We start from the raw sequence: 27,011 nt of genomic DNA on the forward strand, positions 1-27,011 counted from the left end.
GCTCATGGCTGAGAATACGGTGCTGAGGGGCTGGGGTGCTCATGGCTGAGAATACGGTGCTGAGGGGCTGGGGCGCTCCGTGAGGCCAGGGTTCGCCTGTGGACAGCAGTTGTTGTAACCTAACGTTGCCTCTCCAGGATTCAGCTCTGTTGGTAGACGGCTTGCCTATTACACATGCAGCACTGGGCTCCACCACCGGCACTATATAAAACAGGTGTGGTCGTGCAGGCCTGTAATCCTAACTCTCAGCATCAGGAGGCGGGAAGGTTGGAAGTTCAAGGTCACCCTCAGCAATACAAACAAGATCCAGACCAGCTTGGGCTACACTAGATCCTATCTCAAAAATAAATGACTCAAAAAATGTAAAGTTCCCTCTGCGTTTCTATATCCTGGACACAGGAGACCAGCTGCTTGGCAGCAAGGATCTTGGGAGAATGACCTTAATCCCAGCAGCAGAAGGTGGAGTCTGAGCCTAGCCTAGAACACTCAGCAGCAGGAGGTGGAGTCTGAGTTTAGCCTAGAACACTCTGATGCTGGAAGAAATGCAGAAAGTAGGGTAAGCTGGGTCACAAGCACGCTCCGAAATCGTGGGCCATTTTGAATTTGCACACTGACTTAGCTGCATCTCAGGGTCCAGGAATACTAATCTGTGGTCATTTAATTGCACACTGTCCTTCGTGGACAGTGGGTGGAGGGATGGTCTGCTTATCTTCCATCTTTTCTGGAGAAGGCCCTTGGCGGTGGGTGGGGGGTGGACTGGCTATCTTCCATCTTTTCTGGAGGACACCCTTGGCAGTGGGTCTCCATGGGGCCAGAGAGCATCCTGGGCCTTGAGGTAGCCAGCATGAGTGACCCCAGTGAGCACTGTGGGCTCACGTTCTCTCTGGGTGGAAACGCTGGGCCAATGGGCGCTCCTTGCTAGCCAGATCTGGGTTATATTTTTAAATCAGCTTTGGCTGTTGTACAGACATGCTTCATGGTCGATTCACAGACCCTGACTCAGAGCAGCACGGGACACACCTCCTGCTGTAAGAGGCTCTGTCCCGCTGCCGCCTTTTAAGGGGCATCAAAGGCTTGTCAGTTCGCCAACACTTCACCAGCCTCCAGAGTTCTGGCTCTTCCTACACCCAGTGTGTCAGTGATGAGCAATCTCACTGTGGGAGAGCCAGGAGGCAGCCTCAGCTCTGGCAGCCCCAGGCCCCCTCCTTCCATCCCTGCCATAGCTCTTCCCTTGTGGCATTGCTGTTGGGTCAGCCTGTTCTGGCCTTGCTCTGGGCACTTCCTGTGAACCCCCCCCACACACACCCCTGGGCACCTGCCTTCTGAATGGGGCAGGTGCTGCTGAGCCTCTAGGGAGAACTGGTAACACGGAGGCACCCTTCGCCTATCCCTAAGCTTGTTCCTGGCCGTCTCAGGAAAACGGTTTCCAGCCCACAGTCTTCCCTGGCCCTGGCCTGCCCTGCTCACCAGTCTCTCAAGTTTGCCAGGACCTCCTGCTCTAAAAAGGTCCAGTGAAGGTCCACAACCCACAAGTTCCACTAGCCGAGCACCTGGAATGTGGTGCTGGCTGCTCTGCAAGGTACCTACCACAACCATAGCGCTCAGGTGCTGGAGGAGTGGGGACGGAGCTGGCTGCCATATCCTGTCTCTCTACCTCCCACGTGACAAGCAGCCTTCTGATTTGTCAGACAGAAACCCAGACTTGATTTAGGAGAACTGTTGCTGAATGGTAAATCCTCAGACCTCAGTTTCCTCCTCTGTGAAATGGGGCTAGTTACAGCACCTGACTGGGTGTGCCTACAACACAGGCTGGCACGGAATGGTGAGAAAACATGTCCATTCCATGCTGCCCCCCCCCCCCCAGCAGTGATGCCTACTTAATACAGAACTTTCCTGTGTGGCCTCTGTTGATGGCTATCTACCTCTGAGGGCCAGGAGTCTCTCCTCTGCTACTGTTACCAGGCCTCCTGGGCTCCACCTGGTGTTGGGGTGCAGGCTTTGCATCAAGAGGGCGGCAGCAGGCAGACTGCTCTCCTTGGGCCTTCCTGGGTGAGTTACTGAGAGCGAGGCTGTCAGCCATGAAGACATGAGTGCTGTGCTCAGCAGCTCATTCTCTAGTGACAGGTTCCAAACAGGCGCTCTGTGTTCCTACAACTCCTCCTGGCCACCGCCCCACAGACCCCTCGGCCTGGGGCCCTCTGAGTTGCAGGCGGGAGGCAGCTCAGGCATGTGTTTGACAAAGGCCAGGGCCTGGCAGTGGCAGACCCCAGCTAGTGCATTTCTCACCTGGTGCCTTTTAGAGGTTCCTGGGCAGTGGGTAGCACCTCCAGGGGACTCTGGCCACCTTGGGGCTGGTTGCCAGCCTTCTAGTCAGGCAGAAGAAGAGAAAAGGTTCAGAGGAGCACGGTGGTGTTAAGAAGGAGTCCCCCAAGGCCTCAGGCCCTACCTCAACCTTGTCGGACAGGAACAGAAAGGGCTGCATCCCAGGCGGAGGGGGTCCGAGGAGGACGTCCACAAATTCAGCACAACCGTGCTCCACTCGCTGACAGGCTGCGGGACAGCAGGGCTCAAGTCTCCTGACTGAGCAGATTTGCCCAGGAAAATAAAGCAGAGAGAGGTCCTATGAACTCTGCACAAAAGGAGAGTTGCCTTGCTACCAGGCGAGTGGGCAGGGGCAAGACATGGAGCCTGGCTGGGGATGAACCGTCGTCCTGCCTGTTTCTCTGAGCCAGCCCAAGACAGAGGAGTGTGCACAGGGAAGTATGGAGGCTAGGAGAGGCGGTAGACAGGCAGATAGGAGAGAGGTAGGACAGACAGGAGGAGTCTGGCTCAGGTGGATGGACGGGGCAGGATGGCTAGGACAGTGTGCCAGGGAGTGTGTGGAGAGAGGCGCGCAGCGCGAGCAGTGTGCGCCTGGCCACGGCAGTGTGAGCAGGGCACAGAGCCAGCAGCGTGAACACTGGTGTGGGCAGGTCGAGGTGGTCCCTCCCAAACACATATGCGCACCCAAGCCCACTTTTCTGTAGGACCAAGATTCAGGGTCCTCCCAATAGCCCTTTCCCCAAGGGGGTTCCTGACTGGGGAGGAGACACAGACCCTTGAGAGCTGGTGGACTAAAATGGGAAGCTCTGGCTGCAGCACGGCCTCGGAGCGGGAGCTGCACAAGTCAGGGTCTTTTACAAAAGACGCAGCAAAGGCAAGAAGACAAGGGTAGAGCAGAGGGCACCCCGGGCTGGGGTCCTGGAGGAGGGGGGTAGAGTCCGGGCCAGTATCATTAGGGGTGCCGAGATGTCCCAGGACAATGTCTCTGTAGGGTACAGGGGTCTTCTGGTGGGACAAGGGTGAGCGCAGGAGTCTTTCATCTGTGTTCGAGGCAAGGCCCTGGAGCTAGAGACATTAATTCTCCTCCTCAGAGTCCAGTTTGCGGGAGCTGGGCCTGTGAAGTATCTCCAAATTACAGGCGGGAGAGTTACTTCTCTCAGAGGTGTATTAATTTTGTCTCACGGTACATTAATAAAACCTTTTCCTATGCAAGGACGTTCCTTACTAACGTCCTTCCCCGCAGCGCTGTGCGGGCACCACTGGCGTCCTGGGCAGTGACTGGGAACTGCAATGCTGACAACAGGGTTTCCAGCTCTCTGCACAATGGAGGACCGTGTGGGAAGTGGCACCAGTTTGCCACCTCCTCCAGAGTGAGCTTCAGGATGGCCGGGGCTCCACAGAGTGAGCTTCAGGATGGCCGGGGCTCCACAGAGAAGCCCAGTCTCAAACAACAGCTTTTGGAATCAAGATGTCAGCTCTGCCTTCATGTCTCAAAGGCTTGTGCCCAGGTAGGGCGCTGGGTGGCCGGGGGGAGGGGGGGAACTGTAGAGGCTGTCTGGTCAGCCTCGACCCTTGTCATTGCAAGCAAGAGATGTCTTCAGGCCCCACCTTTGCCTCTTTGATCCCTGTGGCCTAACAGACTGCTCACATAGCAGGCCTCTGCCTGGCAGGGACGGTGTCCACACGGGCCAGCCAAGGTCGCCAGCTACTGCTTCTACACTAGCTCTGTGGTCAGAGTCTTAAGAGAGAGGAGTCTTAGGAGTCTTAGGAGAGAGGAGGCCGGGGAAAGGGCAAGAGGCACCCGCAGCGCATGGAAAGGGAGCCACCGGAAGGCTTGCCAGCTGGAGGCGACCTTGCTGACTGTTCTTACTAGAAACAGGAGGTGAAGGTGGTGCGTAGCACCGCCGTCCGGGAACAAACGTGCGTCTGTCCACGCTTGTCCGTAGTGGCTGAAGATCCAGGATTCCCGAGAATGCCGTCAGTACCGTCTACACCCTGGCCTCAGGGTAACTGTCACCTAGCCTGCTCCTTTGTCACCGGCTACTGCCCAGTCCCACACTAGGCCAGGCCCTGCTGCTGGCACCCCTCGTATAAGCTGACCTCTGTTCTGCCCGTGCCCCTCCCAGTTCTCATGGAGGCAGGTAGGTATCACATTCACAATCCTCTTCTCCCCCTGGACAGACACCCTTTTCGGCTAGTTGTCCCTACTTCTCTCACTATTCTACTCCATGGGCAACTCCACTGCCCCATGCTCGAGTCCAGGCCACGACTGCAGTGGGATGACCACGATGCCCCCACCGGGCTCTCTGTCCCCAATCTGCCCTGTAACTCATTTCTCAGACCACTGTCAGGACCCTGAGAGGGCTGTCCTGAGCTTCTAAGGGTTTTGTCTGTCTGTGGGGTCACGCCCTCAGCTCTGCCAGGGTGCTAGGCAGCCAGCCCCTCCTCAGTCCTCTGACTTGAGCCCTTCCCCTCTGCCCCCTGAAGCTACCCATTCCTCAGACTCTCCACCAGCCTCTCTCACCAGCTGCCTCTTGTGTCCCCAGGGCCATTTGCTCCTGGTCCATCATCCTGCAGGTCCCATTGCAGGGAGCACCTGAGGAGGTCGTGACCAGTTTTCTCCTGCTGCGGAGAATCTCCGGACCTCTTGCTCAGTTCGCCCCGGGGCAGCACTCTCCTGTGTCCACCCTGTCTGTAAACTTGGTCCTGTCAGGCTGAACCACGACAGAGATAAAGCTAAAGACTGCAAGAACCTCCTAAAGGCTTAAGACCTTACAGCTGAGCGGAGATAAGCCGCTATCAGATAGTGCTGTCAATAGAAGCATCTGTCTTCCACCACTAGCCGCCCCTGGGGTCACTTCCAGTGCTTGAAAGGGAGAGCCATTCCAGCTCTGCACATCACCCCACCCTGTCCCTGAGGGGGTTTCTCTCTTCCAGCAGTTCTGAGGCAGGACCTCCGCAAGCAAGTTGTTAATGTAGTACCTACCAAGAGCTCTACCGCTATTCCTGGCACATTTTTGGAGGCTCTCCTGCCCTGGAAGCTACATTTGCCACCTCTCCCAACCAAGGGGCCCCAGGAACAGGACTCTTAATCTCTGGGACCCAACCCTAAGGCCTATGTCAGTGCTGATGGCAATTATGGCTTTATCAGCAAGATAAAGGTCGCTGGGCCACCTCAAGGGAGGGGGCTTTGCAGGGATCCGAGGGGGCAGCCTGACCTCTCTGTGAAGGAAATACCAATTAATTATCTTTTTACAGGCAAACCAATTAGACTCCCTAATCACCTGTGTAGGACACGGAGGCAGAAGGTGGAGAAATTGCAGGAATAAACAAGACAGAGAGGTTGGCTCGCCGTGAAACAGCCGCCCTGGGCCCAGGGCTCGCCAGGAGGAGCACAAGCTGTAGGCTGAAATCTTTTGTTTCAGTGAATTTAAAAAAATCAAATGTTACTAGCCCTGAGGGGCTGGGATGGACTTGCCTGGAGGTGACCAGACACGGTGCGTTAGTCTTCAGTGTGCACTCCATTAGCCAAGGAGCAGTGCAGTGCCTGGGCGGGGTTCCTGTCTCGGGACTCCTAAGATAGTTCTGCATGCTGCCCAGGGGCCAGGCAGGCAGCCTGGGCTTTCAGAGCTGCCTGGGTGTCCAGGCGAGAGGGTCTGTTCTGTCAGTAGGCAGCCCTTCTCATCTGAGGAGGTGCTTGCTCTTTTGGACCTGCTGTGGTTAGAGCTAGCCCAGAGGTCTGCCATCAGCTCACAGAGTCCCCCCTCTCCCCAGCATGGGCAGCGGTGCCTGACCTCCACCCAGCCTCCCCAGCACACAGCCCTCTGGCCCTCGGACTCCTCAGTTAGCCTGCCACGGGCCAACACAAACAACTCAGCTACGGGCAGCATCTGGGGCTCCCAGGACCAGAGCCTGATTAAGCGGGTCTCACACAGCTTGCACAGCCCCAGCAATCAGCCAATGTCCCTTTTACAAGTGGGTGCGCAGGCCCAAGCAGACAAGGCTGAGCACCCCACTGCTGTGCAGGTGCTCTGCCCTATGGGCTGCTCTCCTTCCAGCTGGGCTGAGGAGTGGTTTGAGATGCCTCCTAGGGTCTCAGAGTTCTTTGTCTGCAGCTGGTGGCACTGTTTCGGGAGGCTGAGGAAACCCTGAAGGGAACCAGGCCACTGGGGCGCAGATTTGAAGGTTGTATCAGGCTCCTGATCTACTTCAGAGCTGTCTGTCCACCGGGATGGGAAGGGGAGGCCACTGAGATGCTTCAGTGGGTAAAGTACTTGCTGAACAAGGTTGAGGACCTGAGTGCACACGGAAAAGCCAGGTACAAAAGCTGCTGGCTCCGCCCGCCACCACACACACAGCTAGATGGAAAGAAGAGCCTCCTCCAGTACACGCTCCTGCTGCCATGAAACTCTGCCTAAGTGCGTGGCCAAGTGCCGGTGGATGGTAACCTTGAAAACCACCAGCTGAAAGAACCCCTTGCTCCTCTGAGTTCCTTATGTTGGATATTGTCATAATGGCCCATGGTAGCTAATACAGGCCATCTGCTTTGTCACTAAAGTGGAGGGTACTGGTCTCAGTCCTGGGGGCCCAATGGGCTGTGTCTGCCAGGTGAGCCCTCCTGAGGCTGTGCTATTGGGCCTGGGCTACTTCTTGCATAGGACACTGTACACCAGTCTCGAGCCCACCCTGTCCTGCCTCTCTCCCCCAGGCCAGTTTTTGTGGGTTTTATGTTTCTTTTTTTCTTTTTCTTTTATGGGTTATGGAGTTTGCCTGCATGTGTGTCTGTGCACCACGTGCCTGCCCGGTGCTTGAGGCGGTCAGGCAAGGGTATCGGATTCCTGCAGCTGGAGCTGTGGATGGCTGTGACTGCCCCGTAGCTGCTGGAGACTGAACCAGGGTCCTCTGGAAAAGCAGCCAGGGCTTGAAACTGCCGAGCCGTCTCTCTAGACATCCCCTTCTCCTGACTGGCCAGTTTTCATTTATTCTTTCATCAAAAATTTCAGACTGGTGATGGTGGAACATGTCAGTAAGCACAGCACCCAGGACGCACAGGCAGGAGCAACACAAGTCCAAGGTTACCCTGACTACAGAGCATATGAAGCCAGCTCAGGCGACACGAGACCGCAGAAATCTAAAATCAAACACTCAATTTCCAAATGTTGCTCTTGGAAGCCTGGACAGGGGTGGTGCCCAGCCTGATGGAAACGGTGACACTGTGCCTTTATCTGTCGTCTTTGGTGGGCCGTGGTGGCTCTGGGACCCCAGGCAGATGCAGCAACATGGCTGCTCAGCAGAGTCACAAGAACTACGAGGTACTGTGACTGTGCAAAAGCCACCCTTACTCCACCCCACACTCATTTGCTAGGAGGGACCCTTTGTACTCTTCTCTGCTTCCTGAAGCATGGAAAATGGACCTTATCCAAAGCCACAGCCCCGCTTCCCACACGCTGGGTGTTTTATGAGAGCTTTGGGATCCAGAGCGTGAACACCCGAGTGCCACTCCTATTTGGCGGCTTTAAACAAAAAACAAAAAAACAAAAAAAACAAAAAAAAAAAAATTAAGGCAGGGTCTCATTATGTAGTCCAGGCTGGTCTAGAACTATGTAGTCCCAGCTAGTCTTGAACCCATGAAAATCCTATTTCCTCCTCCAAAGTGCTGAGGTAACAGGCATGAACCACCGCCTGCCCCATGTGATCTCTATTCTGAAGAGCCCACGCTCTGTGCCACACCTAAGCTGCTTGGAAGCTCCTTTGTGAAACTTGCAGCCTCAGGCACGAGGCTGTGCCATGCCTGCCTTCTGGAGCTCCGTGTCAAAACTGCCTTGGAACAGGGAAGCCAGCGTGCTGCTGCTGGCAAGCTTCCAAGGCCTGGGCTAATTTGAGGTTCTTTCTGAGTCTGTTTCTGACACCCCGCCCACTCCTCGCCTTCAGGAGGCTCTCCCCAGCCAAGCTGTTTGTATACAGCGAAGCCGAAGCCGCAAGGCTGGGCCACTGGGACAGCAGCAGGCCCTATGGGGATGCTGGAAGGGCCCTAGGCCAGGAGGAGCTAGTACGGGTTCCCGGGTGCCTGCTTGTGTGGAGTTCTGACTGTTTTTCATCTGCAAGCAGCTCCACTCAGAAGCGGCAGCTGTCCCGGGAAGCCAGTTAGTGAGCACAGAAAAGCAGGCAGCTACAAACCCTCCTGCAGTTCTGCTCCACCCTCAGTGGCTGTTGCCCAGAGCACAAGACCCTCATGTCCCGGGAAGGATGGGGTCACAGTCCTCAAGATTGGGGCAAATGGAGTGAGCAGAAGCTGACGAGAGGGCCTGGGTCAAGGCCACAGATGAGCAGAGCATGGATCACAACGGTTATGAATGCTTGGGACTCCCACTTGGTCAAATTCGGGGCAGCAGTCACAGAGCAGGTAGAAAGGCTAGCCCCCAAGGGGTTCTGGGTTCAGGGGACAGTGGGTGAGACAGGAGCACCTGGGGCAAGGCTGAAGCTGCCACAGGTGGTTCTTGTTGACTTGGCTGCTCTTCCGCACTTCCACCAGCACTGTCCCTGAAGCTGGGTGTGATTGCTCCCTGTGAGTTTAAGGCCATCCTGGTCTACATAAGTGAGGTTCATGGTGGTGGGGCTCAAGACAGGGTTTCTCTGTGTAGCCCTGGCTGACCCTGAACTCAGAGACTAACCTGCTTGCCTCTGTCTCCTGATTGCTGGGATTAAAGGCATGCGCCACTACCACCTGGTACATAGACCCTACCTGAACAATCAAAATGAAGCAAACAACAAAGCTGCCCTCGAGGATGGTCAGGATGTAGGCAACCTTGCTGCTTATCTGGTGGGAGGTCTTAAGAATGGCCCAAGTCACAGGAGAGGGTGACCTCAGCACTAAGGATCCCCCATGAAAGTGGGGATGACAGATCTGCAGACCCTAAGGTCTGGGGTGCTCCAGGGAGCCAGTGTTTCCGTGGAGAACAAGCCTGATCTGGAGGTCTGCTTGTCCCTGCTGCCCCTACCAAGGTCCTCCATGGACCTTGCTGGCTCTCCCTGCCCCTGAATGGTCGGCAGCAGAGGATGATGGCAGAGCAGGCAGAGCCACCCAGGCAGTGACAGCACCTGTGACCGTCCGGCGCAGCTGAGACCTCCTGGCAGGAGCACTGCCCTACCTTGCTTTGCCTTGCTGCCTGCATAGATAGAGCCTGTGGCCACCTTTCTCACAGTGGTGGGGAGTTCTCCTGCTCAGAGCTGGGGCATACTTGGACGTCCAGCTTGAGAAAGAACAGTGGGGCCAGAGGGTGGGGATTCCGAGGCTCCTGTAAGGCACGGAGGGCATCCCGTCTATGTTCCATCGAGGACTCTGCTCCAGGGGCCGGCGGGGTTCCTGGTACTTTCGAGAATGAGCACAAAAGGGCCGCAAGGGCTGCAAGCTGCATCCTGACACCAGGTGCTGCTCAAACCTGTCCAGCAACTGTGCACTCTTAGGAAACAGTGGGAGGCGGGCAAGAAGGTCTTTTCTTTCTTTACTCATAAAAGCTACTGGGGAACTAGGGGTGTGGCTCAGTAATATTCGTGTGCAAGGTCCTGGCTTCCCCATCCCCAGTACAGCAAAGATGCATCAAGATAAAATGCCAGCTGCAGACAGCAGGGCTTGCAATTACCCTGTGGCCTTCCTCCCAGTCCCTCTTCCACTGCGAACGCCTGTCCATGACAAGAGCTCAAGGGCAGAGGTCTTGGCCTTTCCCTGACCATTGTGACCTTGGGACTGATGAAAGTTCCAGGCCAGGCCTTCTGCGGACAGCCTCTCTATGTCTGACTCTCTTAGGTCCTACTGTAGCTAGAAGCAGGCTGTGACTTTTCGGTAGAAGTGGTCTCAGGTCTGCTCTCAGCCCCAGAGGGAGTGGGAATTCTGTGGAGTTACCTAGACGGTCAGCTCTGGGGCTTGGCTCTATAGACGGGCAGCTGCCAGTCTCAACTGGGCACTATCTCTTCCCCTTGAACTCTGGCAGGATTTTATGGGGCTTCAAAGTCCCATAAAATGTCACATGCCATTAGACTTACGTGACATCCCAGACTTGCCTCCCCAGGGTCAGGCACACACCAAGTGGCCTCTGATTCAGGGTCCTCCCTCTTCGTTTAAACACCCCAGACTGTTTCTGCCTGGCCTGAAAGGCCATTCCCCATGGTGGCTGGAGCAGACTCTCTTACTGGCTCACTTCCCATCCAGCTCTGCAGGGCCTCACCTCTGCTCTCTGCTTCTCATGAGGGTGTGTGTTGAGACGCAGTGCCGGCCGCCATGCTTGCTCTCTGCCACCCAGCTGTCTGTACCTAGGTGTGCAGGCACACATCCATATGTACTTTATATTTGCCTGGGCAGATGCTGTACGCAAAGCATCCTTTGGCTTCTCAGGGTCTCATTTTTCACATCTGACCTCTTGCCTCAGAGCTCTCAAGGCAGGGACTCCCCAGATCTACCCTAGGGTCTTGACTGTAACCACCACAGTCCTCACAGAGCCTCTTCCAACATCTCAGGCTCTTATCACTCCCTGCAGTGAGCCTTCTTCATGCCACTTTGGGCCTGTTGTTTGTGTCCTTAGCATCCCTCATGGGCTCCAGATATGTCCTCATTACTCAGACTTAATAACTTTAGGATTGATTTGTTCAGGACAGGAAGGAAGGAAAAAGAGCAAACCTCAGGGGCTGGCGAGATGGCTCAGCAGGAGAGGCGCTTGCTGCCAAGCCTGACCTGAGTTTGACGCCCTGAACCAGAGTGGAGTGACTCAGGACAGCTGTCCTCCAACGTACACACGCCATGGCATGGACCATCCTCCTCCCGGAAATAGAGACAAATGGAATCAAGCCCCTTTTTGTATATGACAAGAGAGAACTTCTGAAAACTACAAGTCCTAGAAGGCTGACACTGAGAGATTGAACTTTTCTCAAAAGACAAAAGAGCAGTTGTGCTGAAGGGTCAGCTGAACCCTGAGGAAGAGAGGGGTCACCCTCTCCAGCCCTCCTACAGGCCACACTGCAGGTTGAACTCGCTCAGGGGTAACATGGCGACCCCACACACTCACAAACCCGCTGTGTCCCCTGGCATCTGAGCAAACTTTCACTCTCGCCACTTTTTTTTGCCATGGGAAGCATCACCTCTTTCCTTGCTACATTTTCTGGGATATTCCTCTACACAGGAATTCCTTACAAAGGAATTTACAGTACAAACTCACTTCAGAAATGTGGCTCTCTGAGGCTATCCTGCTGTAATTAACCATAGACAATTAATATTAAAATGCAGTGTCACCCTGTGAGGCAATGAAATTTCCAGAAATTCTCTGCTAAACATTCTGCCACTTCATTGGCAAGACTGAATTAGCGGCAAAGGGCACCTTGGTTTTTTAAATTGTCATACAATAACAGTTGATTCTTCATAGATCAAATTCGATGAATACTCAAAATCCTTTCTCCAACACATGAAAAAGAGAAATCATTCAGACCAACTGAAAACATTCAGTAGGATGGTTTTGCGCATTACAAAAAAAAGAAAGAAAAGAAAAGAAATGCCACCTTCTCCTCCTGCACTGGCTCTTCTAGGTTCCCAAAGCTAATTTGCAAGGGATTGTCTGAGCCACAGGGCCCAGAGCCCACCTCGTCCGTCCTGCAATCAGCAGCCTGCGCCCACAGAGTCCACCCGCAATCATCCGCACCTGCCTCATGAGTCAATGGACCCAAATTGCGGGGTGCGACAGACACCCCACCAAGAACAAGGAACATAAAGGGCTCTGCGCTTCAAGCTGTGGGTGGGAATTACAAAAGGTTAAGAGACTAAATATAAAAAGCCCTTTGAATATAAAATCAATGTTCTTTGTTCCTAAAATCTGGGTGTTGTAATTTATCCAAAATAGGACTTGAAATATCTGGCAATAGTCCACGCCTAGGAATTGTCAGTTCTGCTCATCGAAATGCAAATAGTCTACTAGAAACTTAAAAACAATTAAAACAACTGAAATATTTCATATCAACAGAATAATGAAATACCACACTTGGCAATTACCTATTACTGACATCAGGCCTCCCGAAGCAGAGTACACTTTCTCTCTTCATTTTACTTATTCATATAAGTGGAAACACAAGGTTTTAGAACTGTCTGGAATTCCAGACCAAGGAAGCCTGAGACCCTAAGTTCCAGTTGGAGGCATAGTGGGCCAAGGCCAGGGATGTGTGGCAGGAGGGGCAGTGTCTAGAGTGGCCTCAGTGACTTGGTGCCTGGCACATGTAAGAAGTCTACCTACAGGTGGGTAGAGGGGCAGGGCTGACTCCTCTGTGGGCAGCAGGCTCCCTGGGGGATCGGCAGCCTAGACCCAGCAGACAACGCCTCCTGAAGCCCCTACTAGACAAGCCCGCAATGTCTAGTCCTCACAAGGCCACTGTGTCACACTCAACTCCATCATCCTTCTCTCTAGAGGAACTGAAGGTAGGTTGGGGGGCCACTGGTCTGCGGAGGGGCAGGGCTGCTTCTGCCTGGGAGAAGGGGCTCCCTCTACCGTGGCTGTCCGCCTCGGGCTTTGGGAACACGTTGAAACGCTGACAATTGCTTTTAAAGAGTGTGCCACCTCCTGCTCTGCTTTAATTTCAGGTGTGACTCATGTGTGCTCTGTCTCCCTCTAGTCTCCCTCCCACCTCCTCTTCAGGGCAGTCTGACCTCTGAGCTAGTTTGCTCCAAACGGAAACACCTCGGTACCCAAAGGTGCGAAACAGGAGGTTGTGTGGACATGTTGTCCTCTAGTGAGCACATGGTAGGAGTGGGCTAGGTGGCTTGTCCCTTTAGCTCTTGTGTGAATGGCCCTGAATGATGCTGCTGGTCAACCTGGCAGACTCCTGTGGTGTGAAGTCAGCTGAGACCATTCTGGCCCTTCCCACACTCCTTCACACACACACACACACACACACACACACACACACACACACACACACGGTCTGGCAGAAGCAGCTACCTGGCCTGCTCACTACCAGTGCCTATCATAGCTGGCCAAGCACCATCCTAGCCCCATGGCCTGGGGCGTTAGAGGCTGGGCTGCAGGGCTTTGTTGGTCACAGTGGGACAGCCTTTGTCACAGATGCAGAGTGCAGGCACGGTCAGTGCCTAAAGCGGTGCTGGGGACCCTCTCGGATATCTGTCTGTGTAACAGCATGGTAGTGCACCTTGATGGGACTTCTACTTGGCAAGGATGATCGGTGTCCAGTTGCCCCTTCTCTGCTGGTGAGGCTGCCTAATCTTCATGGGCACAATGTGCTCATCTCCATGTGACCTGGTCTATGGCCGTGTAGCCAAGTTCTATCCCTCATATTCTCTCCTTCCTGCCTAGCGAACTTTAGCATGACATCTGAAGCATGTGCAGCATTTTAGGGTCATAACACAGAAGTGGAATAAAACAGAAACAGGGGCCCCATGGCTGGTGACAGACCTGCCCCTGGGCTACTGTGCAAGGGAGGAGCAAACGCCAATGGAATTGGAGTTCTTACTGTGTCATTTGCTAAAAGCAGCCACATCTCACACTGCTTGCAACGAGGCCGTATTTGTCAGGAGCACAGGTCAGCCCCGTACATCCGGATCGGCTGGAAAGTGAGGCAACGAGCAGGATGAGAACCACCCTGTCTCTGCCTGTGCTTGGTGCCTGGCGTGCAAGAGACATGTACACAGCTTGTGGTGGTGTCCTGCATACACCTGCACAGAAGCATCAACCTAAAGAGCCTCCACAGGAAGCTTTCGGTCCGCTTCACCTCAGGCCCTTTGCTGAGCTAACGGCTACTAGCATGAGCTCTCTGGGCTCTTGTCTCTGCCCTGCCCTAGCCTATGGCTGGTGAGGTGAGCGGACAGTGTCTGAGACAACCAAACATATAATCAGGACACCCTTGCCCACAGAGCCCTGGCTCCTTCCTGCCCAGCACAGGAAGCAGTTCTAAGCTGTTGCTACATAGCTGTATGTCAGTCCTTCCACACAGCATTCAGACACAGGGCCTGAGAAGGCCTCATAGGCCCTTGGCAAGGACCTGCCTAGCAGAGAGAATGTTGGCACCAGGGACCTAGTGAGACAGCAGAGGGACCATGCTAGGCACAAGAGCAAGATAATCAGCGTTTCTGTGTGCTTGTGTTTAAATACTGACATCTACTCTGAGAATGTAGCCCCTGGTCCACCTTCCTCACACACTAAGGCTGCTTTGGCTGGAGTCGAAGGCTCAGCTCGGCATTTCCTCCGTGTTGGGCTTCCTTCTAGTTCCTTGCCACAGGCTGAGGCGTGCCTTCCCAGATGCCTTCCTGCTGACCCAGAGAGGGCTCTGGGAGCAGCTCTAGATGTGGGAGAAGCCCGAGCCAGGTTCTTGACACAGGTTCTGGTCTAAGCTGTAACAGTCAGGCTTCCAATAAGCCTGAATAAGGGGCATTCATCACTCTTTGGTTGGGGTTTCTTTTTCAGGCCTTGCTCTTGCCCAGGACAGTTAAACTTCTGTAGTGGCCTCAGCGCTCTGCCGGGTGCCTAGGCAGAGGGGCACATGGCCACAGGGCTCCTCTGTCCTCCAAAGGCCTCCAGGCCAGAGTAGGAAACTGGAGGTGCTGGCTGGAGCTCCTGAAAGTACTGCAGGGATCACTGGGACAGAGGAGTCAGGGGTCTTTGTCACTGGGTATAAGGCAGACTAACGAGAGAGCAACTGGGAAGAAAAGTCAGCTTTGATGTTATGTTTATAGAGGGAACTAGTTTAACTGGGTCACAGTTTGAAAATTAGAAGTACAATAAATCTGTCCTGAACAGGATCACCGAAAAGAAGGGTAACATTGAAGGAATGAGAGAGAAGGGTGTGCTCCACTTCGTCCGCCTCTGGCTGATAAAGCAGAGTTGCCTCTCTGGGCTCTTAGACTCCTCCTGGCTTGAATCTTTGCACTTTCCAGCCAGGGATCTGGGTTTTATGTGCACCAAATGGCAGCAGACTCCAGGAGAAGGGTGGGAATTCATGAATTCATGTGGCCTTGCTCAGCAAACAGCTCAGCTCCCAGTGGGATCCTGGGACCTAAAACTGCCTACCCTGGGGCCCTTCATCTTACCTGCCAAGACAGATGGGCAGACAGAGCAAAGACATTTACCCATTCCATGAGACTGTTGGGCAAGAAAGTTTTAAGAAAGGTAGAAACAGGCAGAAAGCCACCCTTGACCCTTGCTCTGCCGCCTTGATTCAGTCTGGATTTTAATTTAAATTATTTATTTATTTATTATGTATAATATGTTATGTCACCTGCACACCGGAAGAGGGCACCAGATCTCATTATAGATGGTTGTGAGCCACCATGTGGTTGCTGGGAATTGAACTCAGGACCTCTGGAAGAGCAGTCAGTATTCTTAACCTCTGAGCCATCTCTCCAGCCCATCAGCCTGGATTTAAGTGGGTCCACCCTCACCTTGCCCTCCCTCCTGAGGTGGGGGGTGGGGTGGGGGTGGTTGTGCATGTGGTCTATGGAGGTTGTTGACCTCATTTTACAGAATAAGCAGGGCCCAGTCAGAAACAACAGGGAAATGGCAGTCCAGGCTCTCACAGTTCAGAGGCCTGGTCAGACCCTGAGGAGCTCCCAACAGGAAACAGTAGCTCAAGGTCGGGGATGTAGCTCAGTGGATTTACCTAGCATGACCAAGGTCATATCAGACTTCAGATTCAAAGCCTCGAGGTTCTTCTGAAAGCAGAGCCATGCTCCTTGTGGCTTCCTAAGTGCTCAGACCTCAGGGTGATGAACACCTCACAGGTCCCAGAGGGATCTGTGCCTGGCTCCCGTGTGAACCACTGAGTGTGCTGGGGACCCCTGGCTTGTGCCCCTGGTCTCCAGCACATCGGCTTAGGCCAGACTCTGAGCCAGCTGTGGAGCTGCCTGCAGGAGACAGGCTTGGCACGTTGGGCAGCACAGAGTGAGCTCTGAATTCTGCGGCTGGTTTTCATTGAGACAGCAGCACTTGGCTCTGAAAGTCTCTCAGAGCAGAAGGCGTGGCAGCGCCCAGTGAGTATTTTTATGCAGAAATATGAGAACTATTCTGCCGATGCAGCATGAAATTGCTCCTATGGCTGAGGTGGAGGCAGACAAAGGGGGAGCTGGACCACGCTGCCTCCTGGGGTTCCCTGGCTCCGCCAGCCCCCGGGCCATGTCAGCGTGGCTTCTGTTCCTCTGTGTACAGGGTCTGGTTGTCTTCTGGAGTTTACAGCTTTCTGTAAGGAAGGAGTCTGAGCCCCCACCCAGCCTTTGTGCTTACACGGGAGATCTGCCGCCTCTCTGCTGCTTGTCTCAAGATGGCTGTTTGGACAATCCTCCTCTTGTCACAAATGTTGCTGCCCTGGCAAAGACCTCTGACCACCAGCCGATTTCTGGGGATGAGATCGGGGCTACTGATACTCTGAACTGCCACCTCACCACCGTCCTTTTTGTCGCTCTTCTGCCACATAAACACAAAACTGCAGAGAGAACGAGCCGCTGCTAAGTGCCTGGGGGGCCCTGGCCACACAGGCCGCAGAAGGCGTAGGATGAAGCTTGGGAGGCTCAGAAGAGCTCAGGCACCACCACCAGGCAGGACAGTCTGTGAAGAGTGTAAGCTGGGCTCAGAAGAGACCTGGCAAGATGATGAGTGAAGCACGCTGGGGTTCCAGGCTGTGCAGCCAGGACGGGCAGCAGTGACAGAGGTCAGGGTGTGGGGAGTGCTAGCCTGTGGAGAGGCTCGGCCAGTTGAAGAAGACAGAGGCCAGGGAGGGAGGGAGGGGTTTCCCTGCCTAATGGCAGCTTCAAGGTTTCTGGGCTGAAAGGCTGAGACAGGCAGAAGGTGAGGAAAGACTGGGGCAGGAAGGCCCTGTGAGAGAGCTGTGTCAGGAGAGGGTGCATGCTTCTATGTGAGCTTCAGCGTGCTCACCTAACTGGACAGCTGCTTGGTCTCACCTACGTCCAACCCCAAAGAAAAGGACTCTCCTTAGGGCTGTGTGTGGTTTGCAAGGACAGAGGGTCAAGGCTTCCACTGGCAGCTGTAGTGAAGCAACAGGCAGGTGGGATAGGCAGGCTGCTGATGACCAGACATGTTCTGCCAGACCCTGGCTTTGCCACGGATGGTGGCATGCATCCATAAATCCCAGTACTAGAGAAACTGAGGCAGGAGGAGGATGGCTGGGCAGTCTACACAGCAAGACCCTCAAAAATCTACTAACCAACCGCACTAACTAGGCTAGGTATATATACAAGCTGCTGAGAACCATGAGCCTTCATGCCACAGCTACCCGTGGTTTCAGGTCTGGGTTACCCGTGGTTACAGTCTTCTAACACTCGTTTTTTGCCCAGAGAAGTGGTTCTCAACATGTGGGTTGTGATCCCTTTGAGGTCAGTGACCCTTTCACAGGGGTTGAATATCAGATATCCTGCTTATCAGATATTCATATTACGATTCCTAACAATGACAAAATTACAGTTATAAAGTCATAATGAAAATAATTTTATGGTTGGGGCAGCACAACAGTAACCGTATTAAACGGTCACAGCATTCAGAAGGTTGAGAGCTCCTGACCCAGAGCCTATATTCTATGTGTGAGAGCCAGAGACCGAGGAGCCCAGTGCTGGGGGCTGGCGATCCTGGCTGTCAGTCCCAAGTCAGAGTCCACAGAGGGTCCTAAGCACAAGTTATGTGACTTTGCCTGAACCCTTTTACTGAACCTTCTCCCTCCTGTTAAAAGTCCAGAAGAGGCTAGGCAGTGGTGGCGCATGCCTTTAATCCCAGTACCCAGGAGGCTGAGGCAGGCCCATCTCTGTTGAGTTTTTGGCCAGCCTGGTCTATCTAATGAGTCCCAGGACAGCCAAAGCTATGTAGAGAGAGCTGCTGGATTTGTGTGGCAGCTCAGGATGGGAAGCCCCATCTCCCCTCTGGCCCTGGAAAGGAGGTTACACCTGCTGTCTGCCAGCAGCACGCAGGCCTGGGCTTAGTTCCCCGAGCTTCACAATTCTCCCAGGTCTGCTGAGCCTTGTCACCTTCCTGCTCAGGTTCTGGGTACTCTGTTACCTTGCACACCTCTGACTGCCGATGCCCACTCACCTGGCCGATCGCTGGGGGTGTTTTCCTGGCCGTGGAAGGCTCCCGAGTCTAGCACTGGCTCTGAGTCTCCCCTGGAGAGAAGGTCAGCTCTGGTATTCTTCACAGTAGACCTGGGCTCCAGTCCCCAGGACACAGGGGTGGACAGAGGATAGGAAATGCACTGGAACCCACTAGGAAGGAGACAGCAAATACCACAGTGTGGCTCAAAGAAGCAGGAGCCGGAAAACAAATGAGTGGGCGGCAGGAGCTGGGGCAGCAGCGGGCAGGGACAGGGCAGCCCACACTGTGTGTGTCCTAGCCCTGCCCCTGGGGCTCAGGCTAGTTAAGGAACACTATTTAGTCATACTTGGAGGATTGTGTGTGTCACCCTCAAATGCTGCTGAGCTGGGTCCAGCTAAGGCCAAAGAAGAACAGTCAGCAGGTTCTTCCCTGCTCCCTCCCCGTGCCTGCTGACCACCAGGCATGCAACGCCTCTAGCCATCCACTCCCTTTGAGTCCACCTGCCTCTGCCCTTCAAAGTCCAGCTGGCTGGCACCGTGTCCCAGGCCTACCCAGTTACAGTTATTTTCCCAGTTATGGGAAAGTGCGGACAGGAGAGACACAGGGACGTCTCTCCAGCCTCATCTCCTCAGAGGTGCCCCCACAGGGGATGTGCATCCTTACAATGGTGTCTGTATGAGTGTCTCCATGTGTTCTTCATCCACCTTGAAGAAGCTGACCTCTGAGAATGCTGGGAGTTGCACGTATCTGACTCCTGCTGAGATCTTCAAGATCCGGCCACTCTCACCTTCCAAAGGAAGAAATCAAGAGACACATTGTGTGAGGAATCAAAGATCCAGGCCAGGGGTGGTGGAGGTGGGCTGAAGGTGGAGCACCTGTGCTGTCCCGTTTCTGACTGACTGTGACTACATTCACCTTTGGCTAGCCTCTTGGAGGGTTCCTGCTTTGCCTTCCTTTGATGAATGCCTGGCAAAGTCTCTTCCTCGAGCTTCACCCTTCGCTTTGCACCTCTGTCCCTTCACCGTGAATCCTGGGCACTCTTCAGCTCTGGGAGGGTTTCCTCCCCATCAGCTAAAGGGTCAAAGCAGTAAGTACATCTTGCCTGGGCTGGTCAGTTGCTCATTCTCCTCATCTACCAGCGTGACCAAAAGCTACAGGCTCAGCATCAATCATCCACCTCCCCAGTCACTGACACAGAGCATACAACTGATACCTAGAAAGCTTGTTCTGAGAAGACACACATGCTGACCAGCCTAGAACCCCAGAGGCAGGTGGCTCGAGAGCTCAGGGCCTGAGGAGCAGGCAGAGCTGTCTTCTCTGAGCCACAGGCCCACTGGGCCCTTATGTGGCAGGCAGAGGTGGTAGAGCTGGGCACATAGACCCACTGGGCCTTCTGTGGCAGGCAGAGGTGGTGGAGCTGGGCACACAGCTCCTCGTGGAGGACCCAGCAGAGACAAGTGTTCACTGATAAATGGGGAGCACTGGAGTGCTGTAGATGAGGCAGGATGGCTGTGCCGGTGACGGTCAGGGCTGTGATGGAATGGGTTGACAGTCCTGCACTCCAGGACCTGACACCAGACTTGCAGGGGAAAAACTTAGACAAAGTGGCAGAGCCCAGTAGGCTCTCTGACTTGAGGTAGCAGTGGAGAGGGTCAGCTCAGACCCCCTGGTGCTGCCCAGAAAACTCTCTCAGCTGAAAATACAGGGAAGGAGGGAAGAGAGCCTCTGGAGTGACACTGGCTTCATCAGAGCACAGGGACATCAGAGCACGGCTTGGGGCGCACACACGACGACTTCACCTGGCCAAGAAAGAACTAAGGGAAGCTAAGGGATCGGGGGCTCACAAGCCTGGGGACGGCTGGTCTCTACCAGCCTAGATGGAAAGGCTGAGAAGTCACACAAGAGTGCGTGGTGCTCTTAGGGCCTTGCTTCGGTGCTAGGGAACAGCAGCTGCTCATGGTGCTCTCTCTCTCAGACCTGTATGACAAGTCATGAAAACAAGGCCAAAAGGATTAAGCCTTTTCCACACAACTTAGCTTTGCTTCAGAACAAAAGCTCAAGAATATTTATTGGAATACAAAAATATCTGGCATCCAACAAAGTAAAATTTACAATGTCTGGCATTAAATCAAAGATTACCAGGCACGCAAAGAATGCAGAAAAGTATGGTGGGTAATGAGGAGAAAAATAAATTAGTTGCAACTGACCCAGGTTCTAGAATTAACAATTGGTGACAAATGAAATGGATTACAACCGAGGCTGCAATCCTGGCCCTTAGAACAGTGGAGGTGGGATCATTAGGAGCTCAGTGGCACCCTCGGCTACAGAGTCTGACACCCTGTCTCAAAACCGAGAGTAGAGGATTGAGTACTGTAACCATGTCCTTATGCTCATCAGTGAAAGCAGACACATAAGAAAAGAAGAACAAGAGATGAAAACTCCAATGCTGCTAAGCATGGTGGCTCATTTCTGCAATCCTGGCACTCAAGAGGTAGAGGCAGGAAGATCTGCTACAAAGTCAAGGTCAGCCTAATGTACATACTGAGTTCCAGGCCAGCCAGGGATATACAGATTCTGTAAATTACTATGAATGAGATAAGAAGTGCACTGGATGTGAGCTACAACAAATTAACTGATACAGAAGGAAAGATTTGTAAGCCTAAAAATACAGCTGGAGAAGTCATCCAAAAAAATCAAATGCAGGAAAGAGAGAGAGAGAAAGAAAGAGAAAAAGAAAGAAAAGGAAAAAGAGGAGGGAGTCTGTAAATACTGGGGGCAGTTTCTAGCAATTTCACTTATGGGAAACAAAATAGAGTGACAGAGAGACTACTGGGAGAAATAATGGCTGAAAATTATCCTAAGGTGACTAAACTGGATCCATGGATGCAAAAAGTACAGTGCAAGTGGAGATGTTGGAGCAACAATTTTTCAACACTAAGGAAGAACCAGAATTCTACAGCTTAGGAGGACACCTCAAAGCATCCCTCAAAGGGAAAACAAATTCTGGTATTTCCAGACATCAACAGGCAGCCTTCCTCACAGGCTGCAGCCATGAAAGACAATACTAGATGGAGAGCTGTAGGAGGAAGGGAAAACCAGAAGAGAGTTAAGAGCAGTAACTACTGAGGCAAGAGCTTTCTTTGCAAGATCGCTCAGCATGCCAAGGTGCTGCTGTGCTGCTCAGCCTGATGAAGGAAACTGCTGGGACAAATGGGGGAAAAACCAAAGCACTGCAGTGAGTCTGCCATATTAATAACTATGTGAAATGTGAATGGAATAAGCATATCAGCCAAAACTTTGGACTGCTGGGCTGGAGAGATGGCTCAGAGGTTAAGAGCACTGGCTGCTCTTCCAGAGGCCCTGAGTTCAATTCCCAGCAACCACATGGTGGCTCACAACCATCTATAATGAGGTCTGATGCCCTCTTCTTGTGTGCAGGCAGAATGCTGTATAAGTAAGTCTTTAAAATAAATGAGGACTGCCTGGGAAGAGCAAACACAACTGTAACCCAACACTTGGGAGTCTGAGTCCAGCCTGAGCTACAACAACACAGTTATGAATCTTTATGACCCTGTGTAATGGAAGTTTTGGTTTCCTTGTATGTTATGTAAATATGTTTGTGTTTTAATCCCAAGTGAGGAATTTTAGTTGAGCTTTAGTTTGTCCACACCTGTTAGTTGTGCGGAGGTGGCTTTTGCCAGCTGATAATGGCCTTCTATGTGCAGCATGGGGAAGGGCGTGGGCTAGGACTCTGAGAGTATAAATATGAGAGCTGAGAAAGAGAAGGTGTGGCATTAGGTGTTGTGTGGTGTGAGGCAGTTTGCAGAGATCAAACAGGTGGTGTGGCGGTTTGGAGCAGACAGACGCTTCGGGGCTCAGTGGTGTGGAGGAGCCTGCTGGCTGCGCTTGCAGTTGATGGAGATTGTACAGAGCCCTTGAAGAACCCTGTGACCCTAACTAGCAGGGAGAAGTAACGGAGTCTGGGACTCCTCTCCCCACCAACCTTTTCTCTTTCCCATTAAGGGTTGGGAGGTTGGAAGGGAGGTTGAGGCCTAAACACCTCAAATGAAGTAGAGTTTTAAAAAGAGCTCTACAACCCTGTGTGGGGGTATTGAATAAGAACAGCTCCATAGGCTCATATGCCCATATCTGAGTGCTTAGGAAGTGTGGATTTGTTGAAGGAAGCAAGTCACTGGGGATGGGGTTTGGAGTTTCAAATGCTCAAGCCAGGCCCAATGGCTCTGTCTCTGCCTGCTGCTTGCAGATTGGGACGTAAAACTCTCAGGTACTCGCCGGCACCATGTCTGCCTGCATGCTGACATGCTCCCTTACAGTTAATGAGCTGAACCTCTAAACTGTAAGCCAGTCCCAACTAAATGTTTGCCTTTGTAAGAGCTGCTGTGGTCAGGGTGTCTCTTCACAGCAACAGGACAGTGACTAAGATGCCCTGCTTAGGCAAAGTCCTAAGATATGGCCAGTGAAGCACTAGAATCTTAGCTTTTGCGGCTTTGGGGCTTTGAAGTGGATTTCATCAACATGGAAACATGGACCCTTGAATTCTGAGAAACTGCAAGATCGGCCACAACATGAAAAACTTAAAAAACGTGGTAGCTACGGCACCTGCCTCTAGACTATATGGAAAACCTTTATTAGCTCCCCCCACTTTTTTTTTTCTAAGATAGGACCTTACTATGTAGCCTTGGCTGCCCTGGAGCTTACTGTGTAGACCAGACTGACCTTGAACTCACAAAGATCCATCTGTCTCTGCCTCTCAAGTGCTAGAATTAAAGGTGTGTGCCACTATGTCCACCTAAGACTATCCCATTTTAAAAATAAACAGGGGCCCTGAAGAGACGGTTCTCTATGGCAGAAACACACACAGTGAAGAAGCACGTGAAAAGGGTGTTTGGCGTCATTAGCTTTCAGGGAAATACAAGCCAAACTCCCGTGAGAGAGAAAGAGAATACCAAGTGTTAGAGACAACATGGAGCACCTAGAACATAGCTCACTTTTTTTTTTTTTTTCATATCTCACTTCTTATGGAAAATGTGAAATAAAGCAACTGAGAGGAAAACACTACATTGAGACTGAAAATGAAGATGTAAAATTTATTTGCAGATAACATGAATCTATGTAAATAGGAAGTCCTAAAACATCTTCAGAAAAAAATATGAGAATAAATAATTCAAGTAAAGAATATATGATCAGCTGGGCGTGGTGGTGCACACCTTTAATCCCAGCACTCAGGAGGCAGAGGCAGATGGATCTCTGTGAATTTGAGGCCAGCCTGGTCTACGAGGTGAGTTCCAGGACAGCCAGGGCTGTTACACAGAGAAACCTTGTCTTAAAAAAACCAAACCAAACCAGAACAAAACAAAACAAGTCCCCCCCCGCCCCAAACTAAACCAGACCAAACAACCCAAGCCAAAGGTCTGGGGATACCACTCGGGAGGTAGAATAATTACTTAGCATGGGTGAAGCCCTGAGTTTAAAATGAAATACTTCAAAATCTAACACAAATTCTTCCAAGACACAGAGGGTAGGAAGTGGGAGGAGAAAAGAAAACCGCAGACCAATGTCGTTTATAAACAGAGAGGAAAAGTATTTTAAAAATTGCAGCAAATGAAATCCTAAGATAATTCACTGGAGAAAGACAAGCCTTTCCCCAGTGGGTGCTGGGACACTTGACAGCCACATCCAAAGACCCCATTCCACAGAGATTAACTTCAAACAGGTCATGGACCAAACACAAGAGCCAAAAATGTGAAATTCTTCCCCCACCGTCTTGGGAAAGGGTGTGGTGGCGCACACCGTGACTGCAGTTCCAGGAGTAGAGAATGGAGGGTTTCAGGAGTTCAAGGTCACCTTCAGTTACATCCGGAATGTGAGGATAGCCTGCGTTACATGACGCCGTGCTCACCCCCCTGGCTCCCCTAAACACCTCCAAAATATATAATAAAATCAGTAATTATTAATATTAAATAATTATAATCAAATATCCCATGGGAAATAATAGTTTACCAACAGATTTAAAAAACATTGTAAGGTTTGTGCATGGAAAATACACATTGATGAGAGAAATCAAAGTGTTAAACAGTTTTGTGTCTATGAACGACAGGCTCAGTGCTAAGAGATGTTATTGTCTCTTGAAGACTCACTGTGACCCCATCAGAAGCCCAAGAGGCTTTTTTTGTTGGAGAAACTAACAAGCTAATTCTGAATTTATAAGGAAATGTAAAGGACCTCAAAGAGCCAAGTAGCTTTGAAAAAGACCAAGGCTAGAGGGTGCCCTGGTTTCGAGGCATACTGAAGGCTACGGTGAAGGTGGCATGGACTGGCACAGATGAGATTTGCCTGATGAAAGCGGTCACACAGATCAGTGGGCAGAACTGAGAGACTAGACAGAAATCTTGACTTGGGGATAGTAGATATTGATCAAGGAACCAAGGAGGTTCCTTGATGGAGAAATGGAGAAATGATAGTCTTTCCAATTGTCATGGCTGGGGGAATGGACCACACATCGGTCTTATCCGAAAGTTACTTCAAAATGGAATACCTCCCTAAATATGAAAGCTAAAATAGTATAGAACTTCTTTTATGTTTTAGCATAGAACTTCTATTAGAAAATAGTCTATGTAGACTTCAGTTAGGCAGGAAATTCTTAGATATAGAACCAAGACTATGACCCACTGAAGAGTAAGTTTAACTTTGTCAAAATTTACGATTTAAAATCTATAAAAGAAGCATTAAAAATGAACAATTACAGGGAAAGTGGGCTGGAGAGAGGCTCAGCAGTTAGGACTGGAGCTTGGTTCCCAGTGCCCTCGAGGCCTCTCATAGCCGTGTGTAACCCCAGTTCCCGAGGCTGCCATGCCCTCTTCTGTACACTACAGACATCAAGCGTACAGACAGGAAGGCAAAACACCACACACAACAAACAAACAAACAAACAAACAAACAAGTAAATAAATCCTTCAAATGTTTAAAGAAAACCAAAAGAAGCTGGACCGAAAGGAAAAAAATGTATTGTGCGGTTTTTCGTTTTTATGTTTTTGGTTTTTTGTTTGTGTTTTTGTTTTTGAGGCAAGATCTCACTGTGTAGCCCTGGATGCCTTTGAATTCACACTGTAGACCAGGCGGCCCTTGAATGAAGACATCTATCTGCCTCTGACTACTGAGTGCTGGCATTAAAAGATGTGCACCGATGTATCTGACTGAGAAAAAAAAAATTTAAAAATCTGATTAAGACTTGTAGCCAGAATGCAAAAAATAAGAAACCCAACAGCCTACTTAAAAAAAAAAAAAAATGGGTGGGCATGGGACTGGGCATCTCTCTAACCAAGTTGTGCAAATGACTGGTAAGCAATGAAAAGTTAGCAGGGCATTGGTGGCACACACCTTTAATCCCAGCCCTTGGTAGCAGAGGCAAGCAGATCTATGAGTTCAAGGACAGCCTGGTCTACAGAGTGAGTTCTGGGACAGCCAGAGGGGAGAGAGAGCGAGAGCAGTTGTAACTGCTAAACAATAGCACTGTTCCCACACAGTATGGCTATAGCCCGGTATACTGTGCTGGGGACTGCAAAAGGGTCCTGCCACTTGGGAAGGTGGTAGCTTATTTTATCATCTATCTGTCTATCTGCCTATCTGCCTGCCTATCTATCTACCTATCTATCTACCTATCTATCTATCTACCTATCTATCTATCTATCTTCCTCCCTCCCTCCCTCCCTCCCTTTTCTTGTGTGTGCACACATGAACTCAAGTGCGCGTGTGTACAGAGCCCAGACATACAATCGGGGACAACGTATGGGCGTCACTTCTCCCTTCCTCCATGGGGTCCTGAGGATCGACCCTTGGCCCTCAGCTTTGGCAGCAACCACTTTACATGGTGAGCTACTGCACAGGCCCAGTAGCTTCTTTGGAAGTTTGAACACTTCAACTGTCTTTAAAAGTTTAAACTCATTGACCACAGGATGCTGCGATGCTGCCTGCGAGGCCATCACGTGCAGCCTATGGGCGACAGGATGCCGCTGATCAGTACGGAGGCTGAGGCCGATGTCCACTGGGAAGCAAGCAACGTACCACACAGGATATGACTCCACGCATGAAATGTTCAAGAGCCAGATGTATAAAGGCAGGAAATGAATTAGAGACTTGAGTGGGCACAAGGCTGGAACTAGGAGCAAGGGACCGGCCTAGAGATCTGGAACTGTTGTGAGCGGGCACTGTGATGTGGTGGTGGCTGTCCGAATCTGCATATTTACTAGTGATCATGGGATCTAACTGGACATAATGACGCATGCCTGGGATCTCAGATCCTGGGAGTCAGGGACAGGACCATTAGTTCAAGGCCTGCCTCAGCTCTACTGAGTTTGAGGCCAGCCTGGAATAAATGAGACCCTGTCTCAAAAGGTAGAAAAGTGGACGGCTGGAGAGTGGTTAAGGGCACATACTACTCTTACAGAGGACCTGAGCTTGGTTCCTAGTACCTACAGTGGGTGGCTCATGACCATCTGGAACTCTGGCCTCTGTGGGCATCATGTGCATATACCACACAGGGACATGCAACACACACACACACACACACACACACACACACACACACACACACACACA

At 51.9% G+C, this 27,011-nt stretch overlaps 1 protein-coding gene across 2 annotated transcripts in view; it reads right to left on the reverse strand.

Annotated features, from left to right (window-relative positions):
• The window catches only part of Morn1 (MORN repeat containing 1), a 57,063-nt gene that overhangs the window by 13,473 nt on the left and 16,579 nt on the right, over positions 1-27,011 (reverse strand). For both annotated transcript variants that reach the window (XM_055615291.1, XM_055615290.1), the window contains 4 exons: positions 19,059-19,182; positions 18,396-18,565; positions 2,447-2,580; positions 2,287-2,366 (listed from right to left, as the gene is read on the reverse strand). In XM_055615291.1, coding sequence (XP_055471266.1) covers positions 2,287-2,366; positions 2,447-2,580; positions 18,396-18,565; positions 19,059-19,182 — 508 coding nt within the window. The remainder of the gene's footprint in view (positions 1-2,286; positions 2,367-2,446; positions 2,581-18,395; positions 18,566-19,058; positions 19,183-27,011) is intronic.

The sequence above is a fragment of the Psammomys obesus genome, unplaced genomic scaffold (assembly GCF_907164565.1).
Source record: "Psammomys obesus unplaced genomic scaffold, mPsaObe1.curated_primary_1811, whole genome shotgun sequence".
Taxonomy (NCBI): Eukaryota; Metazoa; Chordata; class Mammalia; order Rodentia; family Muridae; genus Psammomys; species Psammomys obesus.